The sequence below is a fragment of the Narcine bancroftii genome, chromosome 3 (genome assembly GCF_036971445.1).
Source record: "Narcine bancroftii isolate sNarBan1 chromosome 3, sNarBan1.hap1, whole genome shotgun sequence".
Classification (NCBI taxonomy): Eukaryota; Metazoa; Chordata; class Chondrichthyes; order Torpediniformes; family Narcinidae; genus Narcine; species Narcine bancroftii.
In genome coordinates, this window is record NC_091471.1 from 207,085,504 (window position 1) to 207,113,414 (window position 27,911).

General features: G+C 40.1%; 1 protein-coding gene across 6 annotated transcripts in view; it reads left to right on the top strand.

The window, feature by feature from the left end:
- The window catches only part of dclk2a (doublecortin-like kinase 2a), a 353,107-nt gene that overhangs the window by 281,343 nt on the left and 43,853 nt on the right, over positions 1–27,911 (top strand). For 5 of the 6 annotated variants that reach the window (XM_069926428.1, XM_069926430.1, XM_069926431.1 and 2 more), the window contains 3 exons: positions 2,336–2,393; positions 7,802–7,921; positions 13,968–14,114. In XM_069926428.1, the coding sequence (XP_069782529.1) occupies positions 2,336–2,393; positions 7,802–7,921; positions 13,968–14,114 (325 nt within the window). The remainder of the gene's footprint in view (positions 1–2,335; positions 2,394–7,801; positions 7,922–13,967; positions 14,115–27,911) is intronic. The other variant, XM_069926432.1, reaches the window with a different exon arrangement.

Genomic DNA, 27,911 nt, shown 5'->3' on the forward strand with positions numbered 1-27,911 from the left:
TGGCTCTCCTGCTGACGTCGTCAAGAGTGTCAAGTTCCTCAGTGTGCATCTGCTGGAGAATCTCACCTGGTCCCTAACACCAGCTCCACAGCCAAGAAAGCCCAACAGCGTCTCTACTTTCTGCAAAAGCTGAGAAAAGTACATCTCCCACCCTCCATCCTCACTACATCCTACAGAGGATATACTGAGAGCATCCTAGGCGACTGCATCACTGCCTGGTTTGAAGCTGTACTACCTTGGACCACAACACCTCGCAGAAGATAGTGAAGTCAGTGGAAAAGACCATTCGGGAACCTCTTCCTAGCCTGAAGGACGTCTACTACACTTGATGCAGGCAGAAAGCAATAAACATTGTGGAAGACACCACACATCCTGCACGTAAACTGTTCTCCCTTCTGCCATCTGGCAGGAGGTACCGCAGCACTCGGGCCCTTACATCCAGAGTGGGGAAACAGCATTTCTCCCCAAGCCATCAGGCTCCTGAACTCACAGTACAGATGTGCATAGTGTGCCATGGACTTTCAGTGTATACATCTTAATATCTTAATATTTTAATTGTAAACTGCTTCCCTAACTTACATCTGTGTAAATCAGCTCCAAGGTCCTGGGAAAACACTCTCTTGTCCTACCGTGCGAGCATGGTATGAACGACAAATAAAGTTGACTTGACTTGAAAAGACAATGAAAAATATAAAATAATTTGACAAAAATCAGTATTTTATTCCTTAATTATGCAGAGTTCACTTTAATCAGGTAATTCCTGCAACTTATATAATTTAAATTCGAACCCCGGTCGCTGTGCTAATATTGCTACCATCATAATTAAACCCCCCCCACCCCAAAGTTTATGGAAAAAGCCTTATCAATATAATTAATAATAAACTTTTACAATTTTTAACTTTTATTTATTTTTATTTCCTTTAATTCTTTTTTTTTGCTGGTTGCTTGGGGTTGCCGGTTGTTTGAATTCCAGATACTAGGGATTTTACTGTATTAAACGGTTAGCAGTGCCATTTTCAGATAAAGGACTAAACTAAGACCTTGCCTGATAAAAGCTCTTATGGCACCCATCTGGTCCAATTTTTATCCCTCAAACAACATCTATTAGATGCAAGTCAGTGATTTCCAGGCCACATCTCATCTTGTAATCATTTTATTTTGAAAAAATAATAAAATAACTGGTAATACAATTGCTGATGCATACTTAGAAAGACACAATGATGTGAATACAGCTTAAGAGTTGACCAATGCGTACCCAGAATTTCACTCTAAAATGTTTACAATTTTGTTCTGTTCACAAATGTGCTGGAGAAACTCTGCAAGTCACGCAGGATCCATAGGAAGTAAAGGGTAACTGGACCCCAGTACCTGCAGATTTTCTTGTTTAACTGCAATTTGTTGTACATGTTTCTCTACATATGCAGGAGACTTGGAGTCAAAATGTTTCTTGTTTCCAAGGAAGGTTTGATACTGCAGGAATCCAGACAATTATTCCTTGGCTACTCTTTGTGGAATGTGGGTTAACTCAAATATACTTGCAGTTCACATATCCTTTGTCTACCTCCAGTCAACAAACTCACCCTTTCAACATGTGAAGAATTTTCCACCATTGCTTCCAAAGCTCTCCGACCAAGTGGAAATATGTGCCCCAAATGATATGTGTGGTTGAGGAGTCAGGTATGCATGTTCACCCTGAAACATTAAGGACTCATGAACACACCTCTCCAAACGCCAGCAAATTTTTAATCTGCAGGAACTCAGCTTTTCAATGAATGCTGTACTAACAGGGCAAACACAGGACAGAGATTTTTATTTTGCAATGATCTTTCAACAAAAGATCAAAGAATGCTCTTATTTTAATAAGAATTCACCATATATTATCATATAAAGCACAGCTTGTAAGTCTGAATCTAATAAGAGTGTTAACTGTAGCAAACATTTTTTTTTCAGTTAGTGTAGATTCAGGATTTGTACAGAGCTTGCACAAAATTTATTAAAGTTAGAAAATCTGATGAGCCATTTACCTATTGTAGTTCTTTTGGTGAGGAGTCCCAGAGAACTGAAGTACAAAATGTCAGGAAAGTTTTTTTTTTGTGGAAAATTGTACAATTCCACAATTAGTGACCATGGATCAATTGTTATTGTATAACAAAAGACCAGATCAGAAATAACTAATAACATTAAAATACAGTAACGTTTGCTGGTAAGTATAAGGAGTAGCTGTGGCGATGGAGAAAATTCCACTATAAAGAGGAAAAATATTTCAAATTACTTTTTGAGAATGAAAATAATTTTCTATCACAAATATGGTATTTGTCATCTTTTTTTTACTCAGGTGCAGCGGCAAGGAGTTTGCATTGAAAATAATTGACAAGGCCAAGTGTAGTGGTAAGGTAAGAAGATTTCCTGGTCGCCTTCTCGATATCAGAGAATCTGGATGCAGACTGGGAGATCATTTCATTCCACATCTTCACTCTACCCACAGCAATGACAGGGATCTCTCATTGGCCAACCTTTTCAATTCTGCATCCCACTCCCGCACTGACGTGTCTGTCCATTGCCTCATGCACTGCCAAAGCAAGGTCCTCCGTAAATTGGAGAAACAACACCTAATATTCCATCTGGGCAGACTTCAACCTGATGGTATTAATATTGACTTTTCTGGTTTTCGTGGTCACTCCCCTATCTTCTCCATTCCTCTGTCTCCTTTTCTCCAACTCTTCACCCACTTTCCTACCCATTCAATGAGCTATCCCCTCCCCCTATCACTTCTCAGCTTTTTTTTCTAGTGCCCTCCCACTTGTATCCACCTATGACCTCTTGCCTGTGTGCCTGTGCCCACTCCCCAACCATTTTATTCAGGAGCCTGCCTTTTTTTTTTCATACCTTGATGAAGGGCTCAGGCCCGAAAAGTTGGTCATGTATATTTAATCTTTGCTATGTAAAGAACACTATGTGAATTGCTGAGTTTCTCCAGCATTTTTGTGTAATCTACAATCACAGCATCTGCAGACTTTCTTGTCTAAATATCTTTTCTCAAGTAAGGAGACCGGATCCTCACACAGTACTTCAGGTACAACATCACCAGTACCCTGCATATTTGCAGCAAAAACTCCATGCTCTTAAATTCAATCTCTCTCGCAATAATTAACTTCTTGATTACCTATTGCACCTGCAAACCAAACTTTTATGATTCATGCACAATTGCTCCCAAGTCCCTCTGCAACAGCAATCCGCAATCTTTCAGTATTTCAATAATAATCTCATCTCCTATTTTTCCTTCCAAAGTGGACAACCTCACATTTACCAGTATCTGCCAGATCCTTGCCTGTTCACTAAACCTATCTAGACCATACTGCAGACGTTTCACATCCTTGCATGCTTTGCTTTTCCAATCAGTTTAGCATCATCAGATATGTTACACTCATTCCCTCTTCCATATCATTAATGTAAATAATGAACAATTACAGACCAACACCAGCCCCTGATACAGTCCACTCACCACTGATATCCATTCAAAGGAACACTCATTTATCCCAGCTGTCTGCCTTGACTGGACAGCAATTTATTTTGAAAGGTTTGCTTCCTGAAAAAAAAATTGGGTATTATGATGGACAACCTCAAACTGAACACAAAGATAATCTTCAAATATGTTTATTCATGTAGGAAGTTGGAGAAACATTGAATTAACTTCTATTCAATTTAACACACTTGCAACCTATGAAACTTACACCCATCAACACTTACGACTGAAAATTTGTTTGAAAAATATGAAATTTACATGGTTTATGTTGCACCTGACAAACTATAACAGGGATACACGGCATGTAAGAGCCAAAATATGAGTATTTATCTTTTTAGTCGACGTGCTGGAGTCCGTAGGCTGGGCTTGACCATTTTGACTCCTGTGCACATGCACAAGTCTTCGGTTGGCGCATGGGTGGTTCGTGTATTAGAGTTCGGATGGAGCAAGAGTTGAGGGTACAAGTTCAGTATCGTTAGGGCGCTTAACTCAAGATGGCCCTGCCCAGCCCAGGATGGCGACTACCGAGATAAGTACACAATTCCAACATACACCCGTTCCAAAATACGACCGATCCTCTGGTCTGAATTACAGTCGTAAGTTGGAGAGTAGCTGTATTTAATAGCATATTGATGCTGACACATTGCGTTAGTTCAGCTGACCTAAAAATGATTTGCTGTTGATTTTCGTTTGTATTCAGCATCTGATACCTCTCGTGTCAGTGTCCGACAATAGTCACCAGCATTGATGGATTCCAATTGCCCTGACAGCGCTTTTCGCCATGCCTTGGTGAAACTTTCCACCATGTTCGTCACTGACTGCACCAAGATCAGCAGGGAAGAAATCGAAGTGCGAATGCAAAAAATGAATTTTCAGTGAGATGTTGCATTTCATGGTTTTATCTGCTTGAAGTAGACTTAAAATATGACAGGAAATCACAAAAATTGGTTATATCTGAAAAACAGTATGTGATAGGAAAAATTTAAGGTAATTTTCATGATCAACAGCCCAAAATCCATAAAATACACCCAAAAGTGTTCAGGAAGCAAAATCTTCATTGTCTAGTGTTATGTTCTGCCAATGTGTAATGATGTCATCAGCATGCGTGTCCTTTTAATTAATTAACAACAAAGGAGTAAATTACATTTAAAACAATGAAACTTGAATTATAGTAATCTTCCACTCCAGAACGTCAATTTTATTTGTAATTGACAATAATTTCTTAAAGGAAGAATTAACTCTTTAATGATTTTTCTATGAAATTGGATTTAGCACAAGTTATAGCAACACCCATTTAGCATATCAAGATGTCTAAAATCCAATTTCTAATAATAAATAATAGCATTAAATATTTCAATGAACTTCAGCCCATCAGGTTTATGCCACCTCTTAAAGCAATCCTCTCCCTGACCTATTTTTCTGTAACCTATTCTCTCTAATATGCCCATTAATACCCCACTGATTCCCTTATATTTGGAGTCATTTGCAATTAGCTTACCAACCAGCACTTGTGAAATATGGAAGGGAACCAGAGGACCCAGGCAAGGGCTGTACAAGAGACTGCAGATGCTAGAAAATATACTGTACAAGCTGAACAGAGGTCTGAATTCAACCCTGGTTGCTGGAGCTGTGAGACTGCCGCTGTACCAACTGTGCCACACAGACAGAGCAGGCCCCAGCTGTGGTCCAACTACACTTGAAATGAAAACATTGCTTTGTTCAGAAGCAGGTTTTGGGTACAGTGCAAAAAAAATTGTTGGTCTTTGGAAAACATCAATTAAAATTCTAATCAGTAATAATTTTTAAGATTCCTCAGATTTTATTTGGGTACTTACGGAAATTTTTGGAAATGATTGGGTTTCTAGAATTTGACCATTGAAGCTTTTCCGTGAGGCACTGAAAGTTTGACTTCATTTGAAAGCTGAATGCTCAATCTACTGCAACCTCAAAATAGGTCGTAGGATATGGGATAACACGCTCAGAGATCTCTGAAAGCAACAGGAGAGACATTGAGGTTGGTTAAAGAGGCGTATGTAAAAGTTGACCACATCTTCCATGTATGGTTTGTAGCTGTCCGTATATTGTGTGGAAACCCTTCTGCAGGTCCTGGTTTCTTAAGGTCAGTGGCAAAAGATGTTTGTTCAGGATATTATTGTTATTTCATTGAGATCACCACTTTTAAATAAAGTGTATCATTCTGGTGTCCTTGACTTAAATCACAATCCAACAATGGATTGGGTGTGGCAAATCTTCAAAGATGTGATTAAGAGAATTGGACATGATCATTTTTCAGCATCTGCCGTCTCTCTTGTTTACCTCCCTTCTATTGTCTGGATTACAGTTAGAGAAAGTGCAGAGGAAATTAATGGCCAAGAAAATGTTAGATGTCAGGGGAGATTGGCTTCTTATAACTTATACTTCCAGTGGAACAAAGGGGACCTGATGAAAATTTTAATTGGACTGTTTAAAATTACAAGAGTCCAAGAAACATGAAAAGAAAGGAACCATCTCCCATAGTTCTCAGGTCAGTAACTAAGGAACATGGACATAAGTGAATTGATGATAAGATTTACAAAATAAACATGTAAAGATTGGTAGTGGTCTGGGACTCTTAGCTTCAAAGTACAGTGAAGGCAGGAAGCTGCACCAGGTTTAAAAAATCCAGGATATGCATGTGATGTCCCAAACATAAGGGGAAAAGGTAAGTTGGAAGTGGGATTAGCCTAAAGAATTTGTTTTTGACCTACTTCTGTGCCATAAATTTCTTTCTGTGACAAAGTCTTACCCCTAATGGTGATAATAAAATGTAGGTGCCAATGTAATGATATTGCAGATGCCTTGTTTGCTGGGAATTTATAATCAAGCCCCAATATTGTGTCATATCTAAACTGTACCAAAGTGGAATGGTTTACAAACTCAAAATATTGTGGTGCTAGAAATACTTAACTGGTTGGATGGGATATGTGATGGAAAAAAGAATATGAACATTTTAACTCAATGATTTGCCAACAGAACTAGAAAAAAAATCGAGATAAACAGTCTTTCAACATATGTATGTAGACAATGTTAGGAGGGGAGAAAAGAATAATGGGCCCATAAGGCTGGAGTGAAAATGTGTCAAGAATGTGTGACAAAGGTATAGAAAGAATGTTGGTGCGCTGTGTTTAATATCTGAAATTACTGACCTGAATTTTGAGATCATAAATCTATAAAGTGCCTGAGCAAAAGACAAAGTGCTGTTCTCTAAACTTCTTTGAAGTTTGACTGGAGAAATGAAGGATTTCATGGTCAGAAAGGTCAAAGTTGGAAAAGTCCAGAAAAATAAATCAACAAGCATTTGGAAACTCGTGGGCGTACTTGCAGACTGAGGAAAGATATTTTAGCCAAGCAGCATCCTATCTGTTGCATAGGTGTGAAGGAAAGTACACGATGAGCATCGAAACCACAATGGTAAATTCAAATAGTTAAAGGAGATGCGACTTCATCAGGGCAACATGTTATTGAGGCCCGATGAATGGACAGGGAGGGAATAAAAGGCAGGTGTTGCATCCTGCTGCTCGCTCACATGGAAGAGAAAGATATGTCAAAGTTTCCAAAGAATTAGAGTGAACCACAATGTCATGGAGAGAACAGTTCTGTTGAATCCTAACAGGTGAGGAAAAATAGGTTTGATGGTGACACCATCCTGGAGCTGGCCCAAAGGGAACATCTTGATTCGTCATGTGTTGAGACTGGTGGCAAGGAAGGTGTGGACAAGGGGCCTGATACGGTTCCAGGACTGAGGAAAGAATGAGAAGACAAAATGAGAACTCTTGCTTCTCTCATTCATGGTGAAGAGGAATTCTCGGCTGAGGATAAATATGTATGTCAAAAGTTCTGATGTAAGAAAGCACTTCATCAGAACAAATAATGTCTTTTCACCATGTGGTGGAGTTCCCAGTTAGCTTATTGTAAATCAATGAAGTTCAATAGACCATAGTGATAGCGATGTTGAAGAACAGAAGGGAAGAGCTAGGAATGGACATTGGAAACAAAGTTGATGAAGCTCTCCTGTATGAGTCCAGGACTGAAATAGTTATCAATTCATCAAAAAGTTGGATTATAGCAAAATAAACCAATTCACCATAATCACTCGAGTGGTAAAGATTAAGAAACTATTCTGAACAAATGAGAGAGTAGGTTGAATTTGGCTGCTTGCTTCCTTCCCTTGAAAGAATCTTGGTTTTCACTAATACTTTTTTTGCTGAAGGTGGGATTTCATTTGTGCTCTGATTACAGGAGCATTTAATTGAAAATGAGGTTGCAGTCCTGCGGAATGTTAAACACCCCAATATTATCATGCTGATTGAAGAGATGGATACACCAACAGAGCTCTACTTAGTAATGGAGTTAGTCAAGGTAAGAAGAATTGGTGAGGCTGGAAGTGGCTGGGCTGAGGAGTAGATCAATTCTGCCTAGAGTTTGTGGAAGCTGCAGCACACTAGGGGTTAAACACTTTGTGGCAGCTGAATATTTTAGTATTTATGATGGATAAATAAGTAGTCTGAAGGTGCCATATGAACGGAGCAGCCACTACACAGTAAACAAATGAAAATAAACTTTAACTGAGGTCTTGATTGATGTTTTATTGACGCACAATGTGTCATATTGATCAGAAATGTGCAATAGATGCTAAGCTACTAGGCATACCTTCCACTTTGCCCACAAGTAATGGTCTTTTCTATGCTGAAGGTAGTTGATGACATCTACAGTTCCTACAGGAGAAAATGTGCTTCAAAGTAACCATCTGGGTGGAATTCTTTAGAGCATTTGAGAGCTAAGGACTGTGCTGCTCTCGCTTTGTGCACAAGAGCAAATCAAGGGTGGTTGGAAACAAGTATTGTCTGTCAGTCTTGTTATTCTGTGGCTTCCACAAGTCTTTTTTGCAGATTACACAAGACTTCCTCTCTATGGAAGCAGGACTCTTTAAATCCCTCCCTTAAACAAAATCTGTGAGAGTTAATGTGGACTACATTGGCAGAGTTAAAGTTCCAAACAACTTTAAATAAAAACTAGGACAAATTTAGAATATCTCATTCCTGAGTACAAAATCGGAAATAAAAGTGGCAGAACTTGAGGTGAAAGGTTCACCAACTCAATTCTTTTCAAATTGAAATACCAGATGGTTAATATCATCTTAAGATGATTATGGTATTTGGGAATGTTCTGTAATTCAGGGAAATATTTACTGTCATACTAACAATTCCTTTTTACTTTTGTTGTCTGTTGGCTATCTTCTTATTCCTGCCAATTTTACCACTATTGCTTCAATTGGCATGAAAGTAAATAACATGCTTTGTTGTAAGTGAGGAGACCATATTCTGTACCTTATCCACTGAACTTATGTACTTCAAAGAGGGTTTGTGAAACAGTAAAAACACTGAAATGCTGGAGGACCTCAGCTGGTCTTTTCAGCATCCTTTAAAAAAGCAAAGATATATTCTTGACATTTTGAGCCTGAGCCCTTCTTCAAGGAATAAGCAGAATGAGCCGGAAGCAGGAAATGTTAAGGCCTTTTTATAGGTTAAAAAATCAAATGTAAAAGCAGATATTCTCCACCTTCACAACACTGCACCTACCTTTATAAAAATATCGATGATGGGTGCTGGATGTGGTTTCTGATCCTTCCAGGGGGGTAGTTCCAGAGGTGGAGAGAGTCGCCTTGCCTTGCTCCATAAAGGCAATGCCGCTGAAGGTGGCTGCTAAGGGCCGGGCTGATGATGTCATTGCCACAGCATCAGCCCGCAACCCAGGAGCCACCAACAGGGCATCCATGGTGATTGGTGCTGAGTTTAGGGCTCCTTCCTGCCACGCAGAAATTTCCTCTTTCTGTTCCCCCTCTGCCCCTCATTCCTTCACTGAGCTGGGCTGGAGGGAAGCAGAGAGGGGCACAGCGTAGTCCGGCAGGGTGATCCTCTTTTTGTTTTAATGCAGGATCAATGGCCATCTTCATTACCCATAATCTCCCATGCAGCTGGGACTGCTCTGCATTTCCTAGAGCGATTCCAGCTGCGTGGAGGATTATGCATAACGAAGGCAGCCATTGCTTAGCATGTATGTTCGATCTCATGGTGACGGGCGGCACTACTGCATCACCTGCCCCGTCACCCTCAGCTCTAGAGATGGCTCCTGATGCTGCACTCCATAAAATATCCTGCAGCACAAATTTAACTCCTCGTTTCCATTTTATCCAGGCAAACTGAGGATGTAGCACATTGCAGGTGTGAGCATTCAAGGTAACAGCTCATCACATCAGTAATTTACAGATTAATTGAAATTATCACATATTCTGCTCATGAACACGATACATTTTTTAAAAATTTTACATTTTAATTTTTTTTTTATTTAGACGTACAGCAAGGTAACAGCCCCTATCAGCCCATGAGTCTATGCTGTTCAATTACACCCAAACCAGGTGTTTTTAAACTGCCCTGTAAAATAAGGTTAACCAGGCAATTTGCCTGGTTAGCACCTCATTCACAGGGCAGTTTGAAAGGATCTGACATGGTTAGGCACGTCGGAAATCAACCAGGTCCCTGCCCTACCTTGGAGGTAGTCAGAGAACCCATTAAAACTTACCTAAGTAGCGTCCTCCCGTGACTTGAAAGCGAAAATAGCCGACCCAATTACTCCTGTGACGTCAGTGCTTCGTGCTGGCGTCACAGGAAATCCCCGGCAGAAGGGGAGAGAGGGGATGCCCGTGGGGCAGAGGGGTCCCTGCAATCGGCGGGCCAGGGGGATGCCACGATCGGTGAGCCGGGGGGTTGCTGGGATCGGTGGGCCTTGGGGGATGCCACGATCGGCGGGCCAGGGGGGACACTGCAATCAGCGGGCTGGGGAGATGCTGCGATCAGCTGCCGCGGGGAAAGAGGGGTCAGCTGCCACAGGGGCAGAAGGGTCGGCTGCTGAGGGGATGGAGGGGTCGGCTGCCACAGGGGAGTGGGTGGGAGCAATTGACAGCTGGTGGGGGGGAACAGGGGAGACTTACCGATAGTTTGCATGACGTGTCATTCAATGCATCATCAAGGGGACGGGATCCCCCTTAAATCATCGGGTTGGTGATTTACTGGGTCAAACCCCCCCCCAGCTTGAAAGGTGCTGGGAACACCCTCAACCCATTTAATGCACCTGGGTCCCAGGAGGGCTACCCAGATGCGGCAGTTTAAAAGCACCTACTGATGCACCCTGAAGAAACCCACGTTGACACGGGGAGAGTGTACAAGCTCCTTACGGTCAGAGGGAATTTGGATCCCCACCGCTGGCACTGTAACAGCTTTGTGCTAACTCCTACATCTATCGTGCCACCTTATTATGTGATTAGAGGATACCTCGAATGCCCTCTTCACTGAGATCAATAATTGTGAGTGTCTGGTTCTGAGCCAAAGTTTCTGTCTTTGAATGTGATAGAGAAAAACAGACAAGGATATCCTTTCAAGGTAGTTTCTTCAGTGTCAAACAAATTCAGTAATTTCCTCTTCTTATAAAGCCACTTCCATGTTCTTTGCTGTGGAGAAGCAATGGAAGAGCGCTCAGTTTCCATGAATTAAATATCTTGCTTAGTGACTGTTTTTTTTAAATTTGAGGCAACAAAGTTTACAAGTTAAAATGTGAAAAAAAAAATATATTTTTTAATGTTACGACCCAGACTGAAAACAGTTATGTATATCAAGGCAGGTTTTGGGGTGCGGGGGTGTGGAGGTGAAATGTAATTGTGTCCATCAATCAAAAACCATCAGTAACAATGTAAATATATCAATCAAACAGCGCCTGAAGGAATGTCACTGAGTTACTCATATCTCTTGTCTGATAAAAATTGCAACTATCTCATTAAAGATGTCTATTAAAAGAATTATAAATATGATGGTGTCATGCGTCCAGGTATTTTAAGTCTATTGCCCTCAGGATTCAATTATATGCTCTTTTTTTTTTGCTAAACTCAATTTTTATTATAAAATGCCCCAGGCAGATTGCAGAGATGTGATTCTGGTGTTGCATTGTAATGAAAATGAATGCTGACTCTTTGAATAAGATATTTATTTTCTGAACACTTTACTATTGATGAACAAAGCATGTCTTGACTACCACAGAAACATAACACTAGAAACAATTTTAGTGGGTGTATGCATAAGGAAAATAGCATGTAGTCAACTATTGAGGCATATTGAATAAACCCACCAGTCCCAGCCTTCCCAATGCTCCATGTTCTCCAATAGCTCCTCTGTAACGCAGAAATAACTGTTCAAACTGGGCAATATTGGCTGAACCTAAATTCAGAGAGCCTATGCTATATCTTAGAGGTCATAATCTTGATTTGAATTCAGGTTACCATCACTGGTAATCACACTGCTTTAGAATAAGATTGATCTGTGATCTAAACGAGATCTTGATCATTACATATGTTGAAGGATAGTGAAAAACAAAGATGCAGCTTAAAACATTTGGAAACTTAAACTTGAGATTCCTGAGTATTTTCAGCTCTGTGACTTACAGAAGTATGCAACATATTGGGTGAGTTATTACCTTTGTACTCAAAAAGACTGAGTCAGAGGGGAGACTGGAGTCGGAGGAGTCAGAAGGGAGACTGGAGTCAGAGAGGAAACTGAGGGGAGTCAGAGGGGAGACTGGAGTCAGAAGGGACACTGGTGTCAGAGGAGACTGAGGGGAGTCAGAGGGGAGACTGGAGTCAGAGGGGAGACTGGAGGTTGAGATTGGGTGTAGAAGAGAATGCAAAGTGGGTGGCTTCTAAAAATCCTGACTGACATTCATTTCAATCAGGACATCTCTCTACCTGAGAAAATCTAATTTCTCCTTTTCTCACTTTATATGTCCAACCTGGATGCTACCCCACATTCCTTCAGTGCAAGGGCTATGGCATTCAGCAAAGCCACTGAGCTGGCAATCTGGTTGAAGTAGTTTATAAAGAACATATAGAGTACAGCACAAGAACATGAGGTCCAGATCAAATTAATACTCTGCTGCTTGTACATGATAAATATCTCTCCATTCCCTCCATATTCATGTGTGTATCCAGAGCCTCGTAAAACACTACTATTGTAGCTACTCCTACCACTATTCCAAGCAGCCCATGCCAGGCATCTTCTACTCTGTGTGTAAAAAAAATCTAGCCCCACACGTCTCATTTAAATCTCCCCCAAACCCCCCCACCCCCGCCAGCTTTTTGTAAGTAATACTTTAAACCTGGAATTTGAGTAAAGGGCATGTCAAAAGTGAAAACACAGACTGCTGTTGTTCATAATATATCCACTTCATCTGGGTTTTCTGATCTGCCAACCACTATCTCTCAAGCCAGGGTTCTGGGGTTTGACTGGTCTCACCCGTTATCCTGTCAATCTTAATGTGAATTTTTAGAGATGACATGCTTTACAGAGCAAATGGTCATTCCAAAGCAAATGCAAGATCTAGTCCAATTGGAAGCATCCTTCATTTAAGAGAGGATATTTCAGATGTCCAGGTGTAATCTTCCAGAAGTCTATGGATGACAGAGGACGGCAACTCAAGGGTTTGAGTTCAAACAAGGGTTTAATGATAAGCTTGGGAAACTATGGACTTTCTCAGTTTAACTCAGTTAAAGGGCAAGCTCTAGAAATAATAATCAGGGACAAAATTAGTAGAGATTTGGATGCCATGATCGGCGAGCCGGGGGTTTGCTGGGATTAAGAAAATTCAACAAGGCAAATGGTATCTAACTAACGATAGAGACTTTTCTTGAAATTTTATAGACAATCAATGAGGGTAATGTCATTTTTATAAATTTCGAATAGATATTCAATAAGGTGCTTCATAATATCTGTGAATCTATAATAAGCATGTCATTATGATTGAAGGCCACGTCTAAAAGGAATAGTAGCAGCATCGATAAAACATTGGCTAAATGACAAGAAACAGAATAGTCATAAGGTTTTTTTTCAATTGAGGGGAACATACTGTGGATTTCTAGAGTGGTAGAAATTAGGACTGCTGCTTTTCTTAATGTATAATATTGAAAGACATTCAAGACTATTTTGAAATAGACTTCAAGGAGGTGTGGACAGGCAGATGAATATTAATGCTGCAAAATGCAAAGTGTAATATATTTAATGAGATGAGACATTATAGGGAACACATTCTCATAAATGTACAATAACAGAGAGAGAGAGACAGGTGGGTATATCTTAGCATTAACAGAACTGTGAGGAGTGGGATGGGATGAGTGGGATTACTATTGCCTTAAACTACTATGAACTTGATGGGCCAAATGACCTCCTTCCTTGCTGTAACCATTCTGTGATTCTTGCACGAGTGAACCCCATTTAGATTTTTTCCCCTAAAAGATTTTTACACCATTTCATATTGTGTCACATAGCTCTTGTCAGCTCGTTGATACTACTTTTTACTTTCTTGGCAGGGTGGAGACTTGTTTGATGCCATAACATCATCAACTAAGTACACAGAGCGAGATGCCAGTGCAATGATGTACAACTTGGCTTCTGCACTCAAGTATCTCCACAGTCTGAATATAGTGCACAGAGACATCAAGCCAGAGAATCTGTTGGTACGATTCCCAACTAAATACATGGTAGATGATTTTATTCCCCCATTGTGTGTGCAAATTGTGAATACAAAATAGAAATGTTCCTTTTATCTATTTATAATTAAGGTAACGGTAGTGTACAAAATAATCAAATCCATCTGAAATGAATCTGATGTAAGCTGCTATTATTTATCATTGGATGGGCACAGTCTTTATAGAACACAGATAATGTCAGCATTGACAGAGCTCTTTTGTTGCAAAACTCCTTTGTTTTTCAGGATATCTTAAAAAAATAAAAACACAATGCTGGAGAAACTCAGCAGGTCAAACAGTGCCCTTTATCTAACAAAGATAAGGTTTAATGCTTGAGCCCTTCATCAAGGTATGGAAAAAAACCTTTATCTTGGCTGGATAAAAACCCTGCTGAATTTCTCCAATGTTGTGTTTTTACTTCAACCACAGTGTCTGCAGACCATGTTTTACTTCTTTCAGGATATCTTCACCACCAGAGTAGATGCAGATTATATTGGCTGCAATAACCAAGTATTTTTGCTCAATATATATTTAACATTTTATAACACCTCTATAAAAAAGCTGTAAGAAAAATTAGTCAATTTTCATAAACAGCATTATCAAATTGGTATTTTCAACATGAAACATGCAGACAGTGAAGGCGATTTAAATAATACCAGTGATCAGCAGACTCCACTCCCCAGAATCACATTAAGCACCAAGCTAATATCCATCCTTTACATAAAGAGGCGCTTGTGTAGGCATGAGAAGGAAAGTGATCCTTGAATTAGATTTAGTCATACAGCACTGTGACAGGCGATTTGGCCCTACGAGTCCGTGCCGCCCAATATACAACCCATAAACCTTTTTTTTTGAAGGGTGGGAGGAAACCGGAGCTCCCGAAGTAATCCCACTCAGTCACAGGGAGAACATACAAACTCCTTACCGACAGCGCGTGATTTGAACCCAAGTCCGGTCCTGATCGCTGGTGCTGTAAAGACATTGCGCTACACCAATCATAACAGAGGCAAAGATGGCCATCATTCTTGCTGCCTCCTTGCCCATAAAAATAAAAGGTGAAAATAGTTTAAGTAACCCCTTTAAGGCTGACTGGTGAGGTTACTAAAAACTGGTGCAAATGGGGAGAGGATGTGGTACAGCTGTTTGTACTTTAGTTTCAGGTCTATGTCCTGAGCATTTCATAGGACCTTAGTCTGCATATTATAGCAACACCTTGCCTGAAAATGGAAGGTATCCCAGCCCCATTTATATCAGGGAGCTACCATTACAAGGTACAATTTCTCCACAAGTTGACCAGTTCTGTGACTGTCTGGTTGCACTGAATCAATCACTGCTTGTCTTTCATATGACAATGAAGTGGGACTTCCCAAGGACCTGAAATAAATTATGCAAATTCATTTTTTTCTGCCTTAACAGTTCCTTTGTGTATTACTGTACAGGTGTTCATTTTAAAATCCTTCTGCCTCATCTCCATCTGTCAACATAATTGACTATCTTTAAGGATATTCTAATCAGTCAATATTGTACTCAGTACTTGCCTCCACATTTTTTTCAACAGAAAATTTGATAAGATTTTTACAGACACTTTGTTCTTTATTATTACAAGGAGTAATAGTGTGGTTCCATGTCAAACCAGCATAGAACTTAACTGGCCATTTCACCTCAGGGTGAGAGTTTTCCGATTCATGCCACCATCCACCAGGTATCCAACCCCATTCTAGCCATTGTCAAGTCATGTATCAACATTAAGCTTCCTTCCTAAAGAATCTTGATTAAATGTTTCTAAAAGAAAAAACTTGGATCAGCCTTTTTAAAAATGTCTTTAAAAACATGGTCACTTTATCAAATTAGCTCTGTTAGACTTGTTATTAAACAAGAAAGTCTGCAGACACTGGAGTTGAGTGCAATACATAAAAATGCTAGAGGAACCTTATCTTCTTTAAATATTCAACCATGATATCCATTGTCACACCCTCAAGCATTTTTCTCAATATCCATTTCATGCTAACTGAATAATAACTATCAATTCAATTCTTCCGTCTTTTATGAATATTAGAGTGATAATTTTATCATCTTCTGGTATATATAGGGTTAACAGCAAAGGCATAATTAATGACCTACTTCCTCTTTCTTTTGAGGATTCTGGGATGCGTCCCACCCTAAACTCCTTATTAGAAATTTAACCCTTCCGGGTTCTTTGCAACACTTGATCTGACAATACCTTTCTGTGCTATTGGTTACTTTATCATTTGCTTTGTCCAGACTTAAGTAACTTTTCCGATTTCTACAGAACATTTCTGAGGACTCACAGTCCACCAATTCTTTGATCCTTTGAATATATTCCGATTGTGCTTTACATTGTTTCCAGTTTCACAATGAAGCCAAATGGATTAACTGGTCATTAACAAATTTGTAGAAGCCTGGTGTGCACATGTTGGCTGTTATGTTACCAGATTACAACAGAACTATGAAAATTTATGCTGTGAAAAGCTCCAAACATCCTTGAAAGATTATGTAAATACATTTCCAATTTCAGTGCAACATCAGATTTAGCTGTTTTTCAGTTGAATACCAGTTATATTCAGTTGAATATCAGTTGGAAAGGCAAATCTAAATAGGTCATATGCATTAAATGGTAGGCTATTGAGATGTGCAGAGCAACAAAGGGATTTAGGAGTTGTGGTAAATAGTACCCTCAAGGCTGATACTCAGGTAGATGGTGTGCTGAAGAAGGCATTTGGAATGTTGGCCTTCATACATCGGAGTATTGAATTCAAGAGTAGGGAGGTTATGATGAAATTGTACAAGGCATTGGTGAGGCCAAATTTGGAGTACTGTGTACAGTTTTGGTCACCAAATTATAGGAAAGATATAAACAAAATAGAGAGTGCAGAGAAGGTTCACGAGAATGTTGACAGGATTTCAAGGTTTGAGTTACAGGGAAAGTTTGTGCAGACTAGGGCTTTTTTCTCTCGAGCGTAGAAGATTGAGGGGGGACTTGATAGAGGTGTTTAAGATTTTAAAAGGGACAGACAGACGAAACGTGGATAGGCTTTTTAATTAAAAGTGGGGGAGATTCAAACTAGAGGGCATGGTTTAAGATTGAAGGGGGAAAATTATAAGGGGAACATGAGGGGAAATTTCTTTACGCAAAGGGTGGTAGGGATGTGGAATGAGCTTCCGACAGACGTGGACGAGGCGGGATCATTGGTTACATTTAAGGAAATACTAGATAGTTACATGGATAGGAGAGGACTGGAGGGATATGGACCGGGTGCTGGTCAGTGGGACTAGGAGGGTGGGGATTTGTTACGGCATGGACTAGTAGGGCCGAACTGGCCTGTTCTGTGCTGTAAGTAGTTATATGGTTACCATTGAGTGTTCTATTCCTCCATCACACTCATGTACATTCCAATTCCCACTCTTCTGTTTTTAAAGGTAACTTGCAGGTAATACTGTCCGATGCATAAATTAATGATCAAGTTCAGATTTATTGTCATGATTCAAAAACACGGTGCAAGAGATTGTTTTGTGTAAAAACCAGTGTACATCTCATAAGCAGCACATTAAGATACATACAAAAACACAAAAATGCAAAGTTGTAGAGAAAGATCAATTGGTAGAGAACGAAGGCAACATAATTTTACTATTTTGGGGTTTATTCAGGAGTCATCTGGCAGAGGGAAAGTAACTGTTTTTACCTTGTGGTGCATTATCTCGCACTCATGTATATCCTTCTTGATAAGTTGGGGGGTGGGGGGAAATGAAGAGACTGTGGACAGAATGGGATTAATCTAATCAATGTTGGCTGCTTTTCCAAGGAAGTGGGAATTGTAGATGGGGTTGATGTTTCCATGGATTGACTCATCAGTAGTTTTACTTCTTGTTTGCTCTTTGGAATGTTAGGCACCTAATGCTTTGTCTACTTTTGGAACCCAGTATATTTGATATAATGCTGACTGTTTGGAACCAGGTTTTAAATCCCAAATAGCAGTCAGTATTAGGGCCACAGTTACTGCAGAATCAGAATTAAAATGTATTGTCATGAACAAGTCACAAAATTCATTGTTTTGATGAAGCATCACAGAGCAAACATTCTTATAAACCATCTTGCAAATATAAATAAAGATAGTGGACGAAAATTCAAAGTAAGGAAGAGTCTTTGGTTCATTGATTATTCTGGAATCTGATGGCAGAGGGGATGAAGCTGTCTTTAGGCTCCTGTACCATTTTTCTGATGGTAGCAGAATGAAGGGGGTATGGCCTGGGTGGTGGGGGTCCTCAAGGATAGAGGCTGCCTTTTTAAGATGTCCTTGATGGAGTGAAGTCTGGTGCCTGTGATGTCACAGGCTCTTGAGCTTTTTCTTGTCCTGACCGTTGGTGCCTCCATACCAGACAGTGATGCAACCAGCCAGAATGCTCTCCACAGTACACCTGTAGAAGGTTTCAAGTGTCTTGTGTGACATACCGAATCTCCTCAAACACCTCACAAAGTATAGCCGCCGGCAAGCCTTCTTCATGATTGCATCAACATGGAGGCTCCAGGACAGATGTGGATTCCCTCTCCACTACTGAGCCCTTGATGAGGACTGGAACGTGTTCTCCTGACTTCCTCCTGAAGTCCACGATTATCTCTGTATGTCTTGTAGTTTGCTTTGCATTTAATTTGACCTACAATGAACTTTGCATTCAATGCAGAGTGGTATATTTTGATTCCCAAGAGAAAATAATTGGTAATTTCCAAAACATCAGCACGAGTTCCATCATCCCAAGGTGTTTTATTGAAACAATAAACTATTGTGCCCTAATGATAGCAGTTCCCATTGTTTTTTGCTCAGTCACTGTACAATAATTTTATATGAGGGCAGCAACAGAAATCTAAAATCACTGTAGAAAAGAAGCACATTTTTGTTGGCAGCAGTTAAGCATTAATACGCTTTGATCTTAGCAGTGTTCCAGTTGTGTCCTGATGTACTGCTGATGTAGCCTACTCAATCCTTCATTTATACCTGAGATAGCAGCTACCTTCATTATTTCTCCCATTGAATTCAACACATAGCTTCCATTTATGTTTTTAATTAACTATAAACTACTTATTCTATTTGAACCAATAGACCCAGTATTCCATATAGTGAATAAGTTGTGATAAGTTTGGGATAAATGTAGGAATTAGGAGAAATGCTTCCATACAATAGGCCATATGCATTAAATGGTAGGCTATTGAGATGTGCAGAGCAACAAAGGGATTTAGGAGTTGTGGTAAATAGTACCCTCAAGGCTGATACTCAGGTAGATGGTGTGGTGAAGAAGGCATTTGGAATGTTGGCCTTCATAAATCGGAGTATTGAATTCAAAAGTAGGGAGGTTATGATGAAATTGTACAAGGCATTGGTGAGGCCAAATTTGGAGTACTGTGTACAGTTTTGGTCACCAAATTATAGGAAAGATATAAACAAAATAGAGAGAATGCAGAGAAGGTTCACGAGAATGTTGACAGGATTTCAAGGTTTGAGTTACAGGGAAAGGTTGTGCAGACTGGGGTTTTTTTCTCTGGAGTGTAGAAGATTGAGGGGGGACTTGATAGAGGTGTTTAAGATTTTAAAAGGGACAGACAGAGTAAACGTGGATAGGCTTTTTCAATTAAGAGTGGGGGAGATTCAAACTAGAGGGCATGGTTTAAGATTGAAGTGGGAAAATTATAAGGGGAACATGAGGGGAAATTTCTTTACGCAAAGGGTGGTAGGGATGTGGAATGAGCTTCCGACAGACGTGGTTGAGGCGGGATCATTGGTTACATTTAAGGAAAGACTAGATAGTTACATGGATAGGAGAGGACTAGAGGGATATGGACCGGGTGCTGGTCAGTGGGACTAGGAGGGTGGGGATTTGTTACGGCATGGACTAGTAGGCCCGAACTGGCCTGTTCTGTGCTGTAAGTGGTTATATGGTTATATGGTTATACATCATGAATCAAACAGTGAAAGGTGAGCTGAACCCCAGAGAATGAGTGACAATGACTGTTTATGCCATTGCTTTGATATCTCCACTGATTTCACAAGATCACAAAATATAAGAGCAGAAGTAGGTCCATTGACCAGTCTGCTCTGCCATCTAATCATGGGCTGATCCATCCTCCCATTCAGCTCCATTTCCCATCTTTCGGCTCTTAACCCTTGATGCCCTGACTAATCAAATACCTGTCAACCTCTGCCTTAAATAGACCCAAAGACCTCGCTTCCACCACCACCTGTGGCAGCAAGTTCCACAGACCCATCTCCCTCTAACTAAAGAAAAGTTTCCACCTCTCTGTTTAAAATAGATGCCATTTTATCCTAAAGTTATGGCCTCTTGCTCTAGACTCCCTATCATGGGAAACATCCTTGCCACATCTACTCTGTCCAGGCCCTTCAGCATTCAAAATGCCTCTATGAGGTCTCTCCCCCTTCTTTCTATACATCAACGAGTACTGACCAAGAGCCGACAATCATTCCTCATATACTAACCCTTACAGAAGTTGCTCTCAGAAAGAAAAGGTATCAAGAATGCCTTACCTCAGTAGATATTGCTTCTCTCTGAAACACCCGAGAAGTGGAATATCATATGGTCAAGACAAAATTGGGTTTTGACAAAGGATCATGCATGTCATATGTAAGAAAGTTCTTTGAAGAGCCATTAGAGTTTGTGAAAGCTTCAGGAACATTATTTACTTCAATTTGATAAATTACAGAGCAAATAGCATTCCAAAAGGTGTAAAAGCATAAATTGAGGTCAATTATTGAAAGACTTTGAAAACTGACTATGTCAAAGGTTGATATATCCATATCGGGATCCGTAATGGTCATTGCTGTGACCTTCACCATTCCAGATGGTCTTTCAGTGATGCAGGTATGGTCTCGAAAATTAGTGTCTATCAGTAGTAACCTATGTCCATATCTTCAGTTAGGGAAAGGACAATGGATTATAGTGAGAATTAGCAGTCAGATAACTTGGAAAGATGAATTAAGAGTGTCAATGTGTATAGTTATAAACTGAAAAGACAGGATTGATATGGCTGGCATGGGGATACCAATCACCCTGAGCAAAAAGCCCTGCCAAAGGTAGTAGGCACAACCCAGGACATCACGGGAAAAGCTCTTCCCACCAATTGAGGACATCTTCAGGGATCGCTGCAGAAATCATCAACGATCCACACCACTCAACAAATGGTCTGTTCTCACTGCTACCATCAGGAAAGAGATGCAGATGCCACAGGATTTGCACCGCCAGGTACAGGGATAGCTGCTACTCCTCCACCATCAGACTCCTCAACAACAAACAAACTCAACCTTCTGGATTGCACAGTCAGTTTGTTTGCATGTGTAGATCGAGTCAGTTTGTTTTTTGCACTGCCAATAAGTGGTAATTCTGCCTTGCCCACGGAAAAAGAATCTCAGGGTTGTATGTGATGTCATGTATGTACTCTGACAATAAATCTGAAATCAGAATCTGAATAGTGATCGTATTCAAGTTACAAGAAGTTAGGAAACTTTAGACTTTAATTCATTTTGAGATTTTTATTTGTTGAATTTGAAAATTATTTGGAGTACATCTGAATGCGATTTTAGCTGAATTATTTGAAATCCCAGAATTATGCTTCTTAAGTATAAGTGCTGTGAGACCACAAAGGGGAAAAGTCATCAGAATATGCTGAAGAAATATGTATGTATAAAGAAGGAATGGTTTAATTCATTAAACACAGTAGATAATGTCATGGACAACACACCAAGCATAAACAATTTCCACATTGAATGTGATGGTTTTGAAAGAAAGTTTGTGAGCCAATTCTGAAGTTAGGAAACTCAGAGTGGAGAGATTTCGCCTTTGGTTACCACTAAGTGATACAGTCTATTCATATTTTTGGACTGGACTGAGAGATATGTCTCCAAATCAATGCCAGTCAGCAATACTGATTTGTGAAATAATATAGCACTACATGAAGAGCAAATATTGCATAATTTATTAGTATATTCAAGAGTAATCACTGACTCTTGATCTTGCAAATTACTGAACTATCTCCAATGTCCCCTCCTTCTCCAAAATCCTTGAATCTCCTCCCAAAGTTATATCCAACCTTCCCAAAACCTTGTTTGAATTCCACCATGTACTCTCTCATTCCAGCACACAATCAAACTAGCTCTGATTAAATGTTAGTAATTTGGTTATGACAATCTGTACATCCTGGTTTTTCATGACTTGTCAGCAACTTTTGACATAGTTGACCATACCATTTTCCTTGATATCGCCCCATCATTATGCATAAGAGTGGCACTAAACATATCTGGTTTGATTCATAACTATCCCATAAGGTCCAGGAAAATGGCTTGCTGTAGCCTCCTTTCTCATGCCCACAATGTTTTCTCCAGGGTGACCAAAGAATCTGACTATTGCCCTTCCAATTTATCATCTACTGTTTATTCCACACTTTGCAACATGAATGTAAAACACAGTACTGCAATGACTTCCAGTTCTCTCAATTCATCTATGAACCCTAGTGGCTGTAATAGAGTGTAAGGTGAACAGAAATTGTCTATAGCTGAATATTAAAAAGACCATACCCACTGTTTTCAGTCTCAGCATGAATGATGGCCCATTTTTGGCAAATTTTTTGTCTTCAAGATGGAAAGGAATGATAAAGTTGTGGGAGAATAGCAATTCTCTTCCTAAACTTTACTGCCATTTGCCACTCTCCTACTCTTTCCATCTATAAAAAAAAATGTTGAGTCGTTTATTTTAAATCCATCTTAATTTCATACATAGCTTTATTTCAAATTTTGCTTACCCAGCCAGCTATGAAGGCCTTGTAATATTTTGTAATATAACATATTGCAAACTTAACAATTTTAAATATATATGTTATTTTTGATTACTTGAAGTTATTGTTTGGCAACAAGTCCCCATGTTCCAGTAACATGCAACATTTTGGATCCCCAACAAAAGTTTGCAGAGAATGGTAGCAAGATTAATGATGGCAATGGTACAATTAAATTAACAGGAAAATTAAATTTAAAATCAGCATGACTGTCACTCCAGTCATAGTTCCGTAACTGTCCTGGCTGTGTGCTGGTCCCCTCTCTCCCTCTCCCAGTCATCGGGCTCTCCCTGTTCATACTAGCCTGTGCTGCCAAAGCTACTCCTCTTGCTCTTGGCATCCTGCACCATACATCATCCCCTGAAACCATTTATGCAGTGGGCCTCCTGACTCCATCTGAGACCAGATTCTATATTCACAACATTCTGAGTAAAGGTTTTTCCTGATCATCTCGGGATATATTAGCATTTCCTCGATCGTGTCATCTTTTAATATTAAGAGGTAAGAAAACTCCAGGTGGTAGAGGCCACAAGGTTTAACTACAGAACTAATCAGAAGATCCAAACTTTGTAAGCTGTGTCACTGCTGGCATACTGTGCAGCAGCGGTGATTAATACAAGAGATTTTTAGCACATAAGTTTCAAGCCAAATTGCAGTATATAGTAGAGGATAGAATATTGCATTGCAGGGCACTGGTTGCTTCCTTCTGAAGGAGTGAATGCAGGCCCACTGATCATATTATGATTTAAGGAGGTGCAATGAAGGGCTACCAAATGAATGAAGCAAGCATTAAACGCTTGGATTACAAGGAGAGTCTGCAGAAGCTAAATTTGTTTACACTGGAGGAGATTGGAAAGGATCTTGCTGAGTTATTCAAGACCCTCAAACGTGTCAAAAATGTTAAACATGAGAAATCCTTTACCTCAAACGAGAAATGAACAATGGGGACTAGACAATTTCAAATAAGGGAACATATTTCAGCAGAAGAAACCATCTTTAAGTTCTGCTGTGCAGTGCAACATTTATTATGCAGCACGTGTTGAAATTGTTATCAAAAATTGCTAAACTTAATGGGTGCTTTGTGCACAAGCAATAGACTTCCAGATCTTTGATGCAGGATTGTTGTGTGAATAACACACGCATGTACAGGGCCAATATGCAATGTTCAGTTTGTTTCACCTCGTGAAACTCAAGTCTGCAGAAGCAGAGGGCATAAGCCACACATGTCAAACTCTGGCCCACGGGCCAAATTTGGCCCGCGATATAATTATATTTGGCCCGCAAGACCATATTAAATATATATTAGAGTTGGCCCGCTGGCTGCCACGCCAATATAGTGCATGCACACTGAAGACGCCGGAGGTGTGGAGGGATCTCAGAGTCCCGAATCCCGGGGATCGGAGCGCCGCACTCAGCCCGCCCGGCTCCCGGACACACAGACGCGGCTGGAGTTGGGGACCATCCTCGCTGGGTCTGCGCTTCAGCGACGACGCCGAACCGAACATCTCGTTGGTGATGCCTTCCCCCTCGCTCCGTGCGCGGCAGACCCTGCCTTCCGTTCCTTTTGTTGGAGACGAGCCCGGTGCCGTGAGATCGCAGTTTAATCCCTCTCCAACCATGGGAGGGGGGTGGGAGCAACGCGCTCTTCTCAGCCAATTCCTCCACCGCCCCGGATGCCGGCGTTTCAACGGGGGGTTCGGGTGCCTTCGTCAGGCGACCAACCTGTTGGTCCAAGACAAGGGAAGAGTGTACAAACTCCACACAGACAGCACCTGAACTCGGGTGAACGTGGAGCTGCGACCCCACATTCCACATCAGGACTGTGTGTAAGATTGGGAGCAGTGAGACGGAAGCTTATTTTGTTCCTGTGATTTAAGCCTTTCTTGGGGTGCGGGGGGGTCCTTCTCTGACCACTTGCCTAACAAATCAAATGTGGAGTTACCACAATACAACAGTTCTCAACCTTTTTCTTTCCACTCGCGTCCCTGTGCCATTGGTGCTCTGATTAGTAAGGGATTGCTTAAGGTGGTCTATGGGTGGAAAGAAAAAGTTTGAAGACCACTGCTTTAATCATCCCTCATTGACTCATCATGTGCATGGTTTCAGACACTAAAGGAAATGGACCAATGACAATGACAATGAAAGAGTTTATTCAAAACTATTATTAAACATTTATTTTAATAAGAAAAAATTTAACATTACATATGTTGAAAGAAGAGAAAACATGCAGATGTTGTTGAAAATTTTCAATAAATATTTAGTTCGGCCCTCGACTTAGTCCAAGTTTTTAATTTTGGCCCCTGTGAATTTGAGTTTGACACCCCTGGCATAAGCAACGAAGCATATGTTCAATGAAAGGTCAAAGCTTGCTTTGTAGTTTAAGTGCCTGACATTACTCAAGCCTCTACTGGCTGATCTGGGGTTTACTTTAACCTTAATTTTAACAGTTACCCCCAACACTCCTTCTTTGCTTGGTTCCCTCAGACCCTTCAATCATTTCCCAGTCCGTTGCCCATACCTCTTCCCGACTCCCAATTTCTCCTGCTCTTTCTCACAAGATTTGGGAGTAGACCATTGGTCCATTGAGTCTTCTCTGCTATTCTATCATGAGCTGATCCATCCCCACTCCTCAGCCTTCTCCCCATAACTCTTGATACCCCAACTAATCAAATCCTTTCAATCTCTGCCAAAAAATACAACCAATGACCTCTCTTCCACGGCCACCTGTGGCAACAAGTTCCACAGACACACAACCCTCTGGCTAAAGAATTTCTGATCTTTGTTCCACCACATCCCACCTCCAACTTGCAATCTTCCTTCCTGATTACAGCTCAGTCTGGATCCCAATGCACTTCCTCAGAAAACCTCATTTGCCCCACGGGTGGAACATTGTGATGGTTTTCAAATATAATCCCTTGGGCCTCATCAAATATAAAATGATAAAGCCAGGGCAATGTAAACAAAAACACTGTACCCTCCTCCCCCACCCCCATGACGTGCTATTTGCAGGTTATGATTTCTAGCCCAACTACTTCAAAAGTGGATAATGTTTGTGTGGATTGTTTATTGAGGCACTAAAGACTGATAACAGCAGTAGTTAATAGAGGAGTTCATCTGGTGTTTGGTGAGAAAATTAATTAAGGGTACAGTTAGATAACCATGTATCCAGAGACTGGCCAGATAGATATATATTTTCCCATGCTTACATTTCTATTTAATGTTAGGTCAGTATTACCTTTTTTGGGGGATAAAGGCAGGAGATGAATCTTCTTATTTTCACCACAATGGTTCTAATACATGATAAATCTGTTTATCTTATTTACCTAGTGTAGTGAACTGGGAATTCACTACTGATGTAATGTCCTGAGGACTGGATCCTCCCTTGACTCCGCCCCCACATATCCCAATATAAACCCTGGATCCCCACCAAAACCCCAGTTCAATCCAAAGACTATTGTGTGTTATTGTTGTAAATAAAAGCGGGTCCTGATCTTGAGTGCTCTCAGTCACACGATGCCCAGATGCTGGGTTCTTTTTGATTTTTTTTAACTTGCTTTAGAACAAATCAGTATCTTTATCAGTATATGGTTTTGCTTGAGTGCTTGATGCCCAATTATATTTTATGTCTGTCAATATTATTGGTGCATTAAGACACAGATTTAAATTACTAAATGTGCAAAACTAAAGATAAAGGTAAAGATTCCATTATTGTCACATAATTCTACATTTAGAATGTAACATACATGAAATTCTTTAACTTTGTTTGCTATAAGGAACTTTGTCCAGCAGCCCTGTACCGTAAGGAAGACAGAGTCGCCACTCTGTCCAGCAGCCCTCAAAGAAATAAGGACCCAGCGAGGAACAAACTTGCGACCCCGGTTTACAAGACCAGTGCTCTAACCACTGAGCAATTGGAGCCTAGGATTTTGTATTTATTACCTTGGTCACTGAATACACCCTGTTTGAAAGCACAAACCCAATGAAAACTACTCTGTGTTCACTGGCAAAACAAGATAACCCAAATAACTCAAAGATGTTTGTTCTTTGAATATTTCACACCTTGATCATCTCCAACAGGCCATATCTGCCTATTGCATCCTTTACTCTTCGCTAAAGCAAGAAAATGATCACCTAGAAATATGAACTTTTCACAGATTAGTGGAATTTATGTTTAGCAGAAAAATTGTCATGCTTTACAATAGAGGGGAAAGGCATTAAAATAAAAGTTAAACTGTTGATCTTCCATGTTTTTTTTTTGTTCATTATTAAGAATAGCTTGGGTATATGGGTATACCCTGCTTTACAAAACTAGAGCATTTCCTTGAAAGCTTTTGTAAGCTGAATTGGTGTAAAGTGAAGTCCCATTTACTACTATTGAAAGCTATTTTTGTAAAAGCAAAAACCCATTCAAATCCTGTCGTAAAAGCGAATACGGCTTTCTTCGTAAAAGTGAATTTCTGTAATTTGAGTATTCATAAAGTGGGATATTCCTCTATTTCTCAAATGAAATTGAAATTGTTCAGTGTATTACCAACCATTTTGAGATTTTGGAAAATGTGTTGGGAATTGCCCCTCACTCATAGAGCTTAAAGATTCTGTGGAATTTGTTTTGAAATATATAGTTATCACAAGATGTGTCTCTCTTCTACATAAGTTTATCAAGTACAAAATTTTAAAATTACTGTACTTCTACAGTAATTCTACAGATATAACCTTGAAGAGTCACACCAGAGTCCTTCTGTTCCATATTTTATGGGGATTTTAAAGGGATCTAGGCATAATTGGCAAGGAGAAGGTGGAGCTGAGCTGCCTTCTTGAAACACTGCCATCCTTCTGGTGTTATTTGACTCCCATAGTGTTCTTGGGTAGGGAGTTAACACCTGTGTACAAAATTCTTTTTGTTTAAAAAAATCTCGCACAGCATAAAACACTCAGCA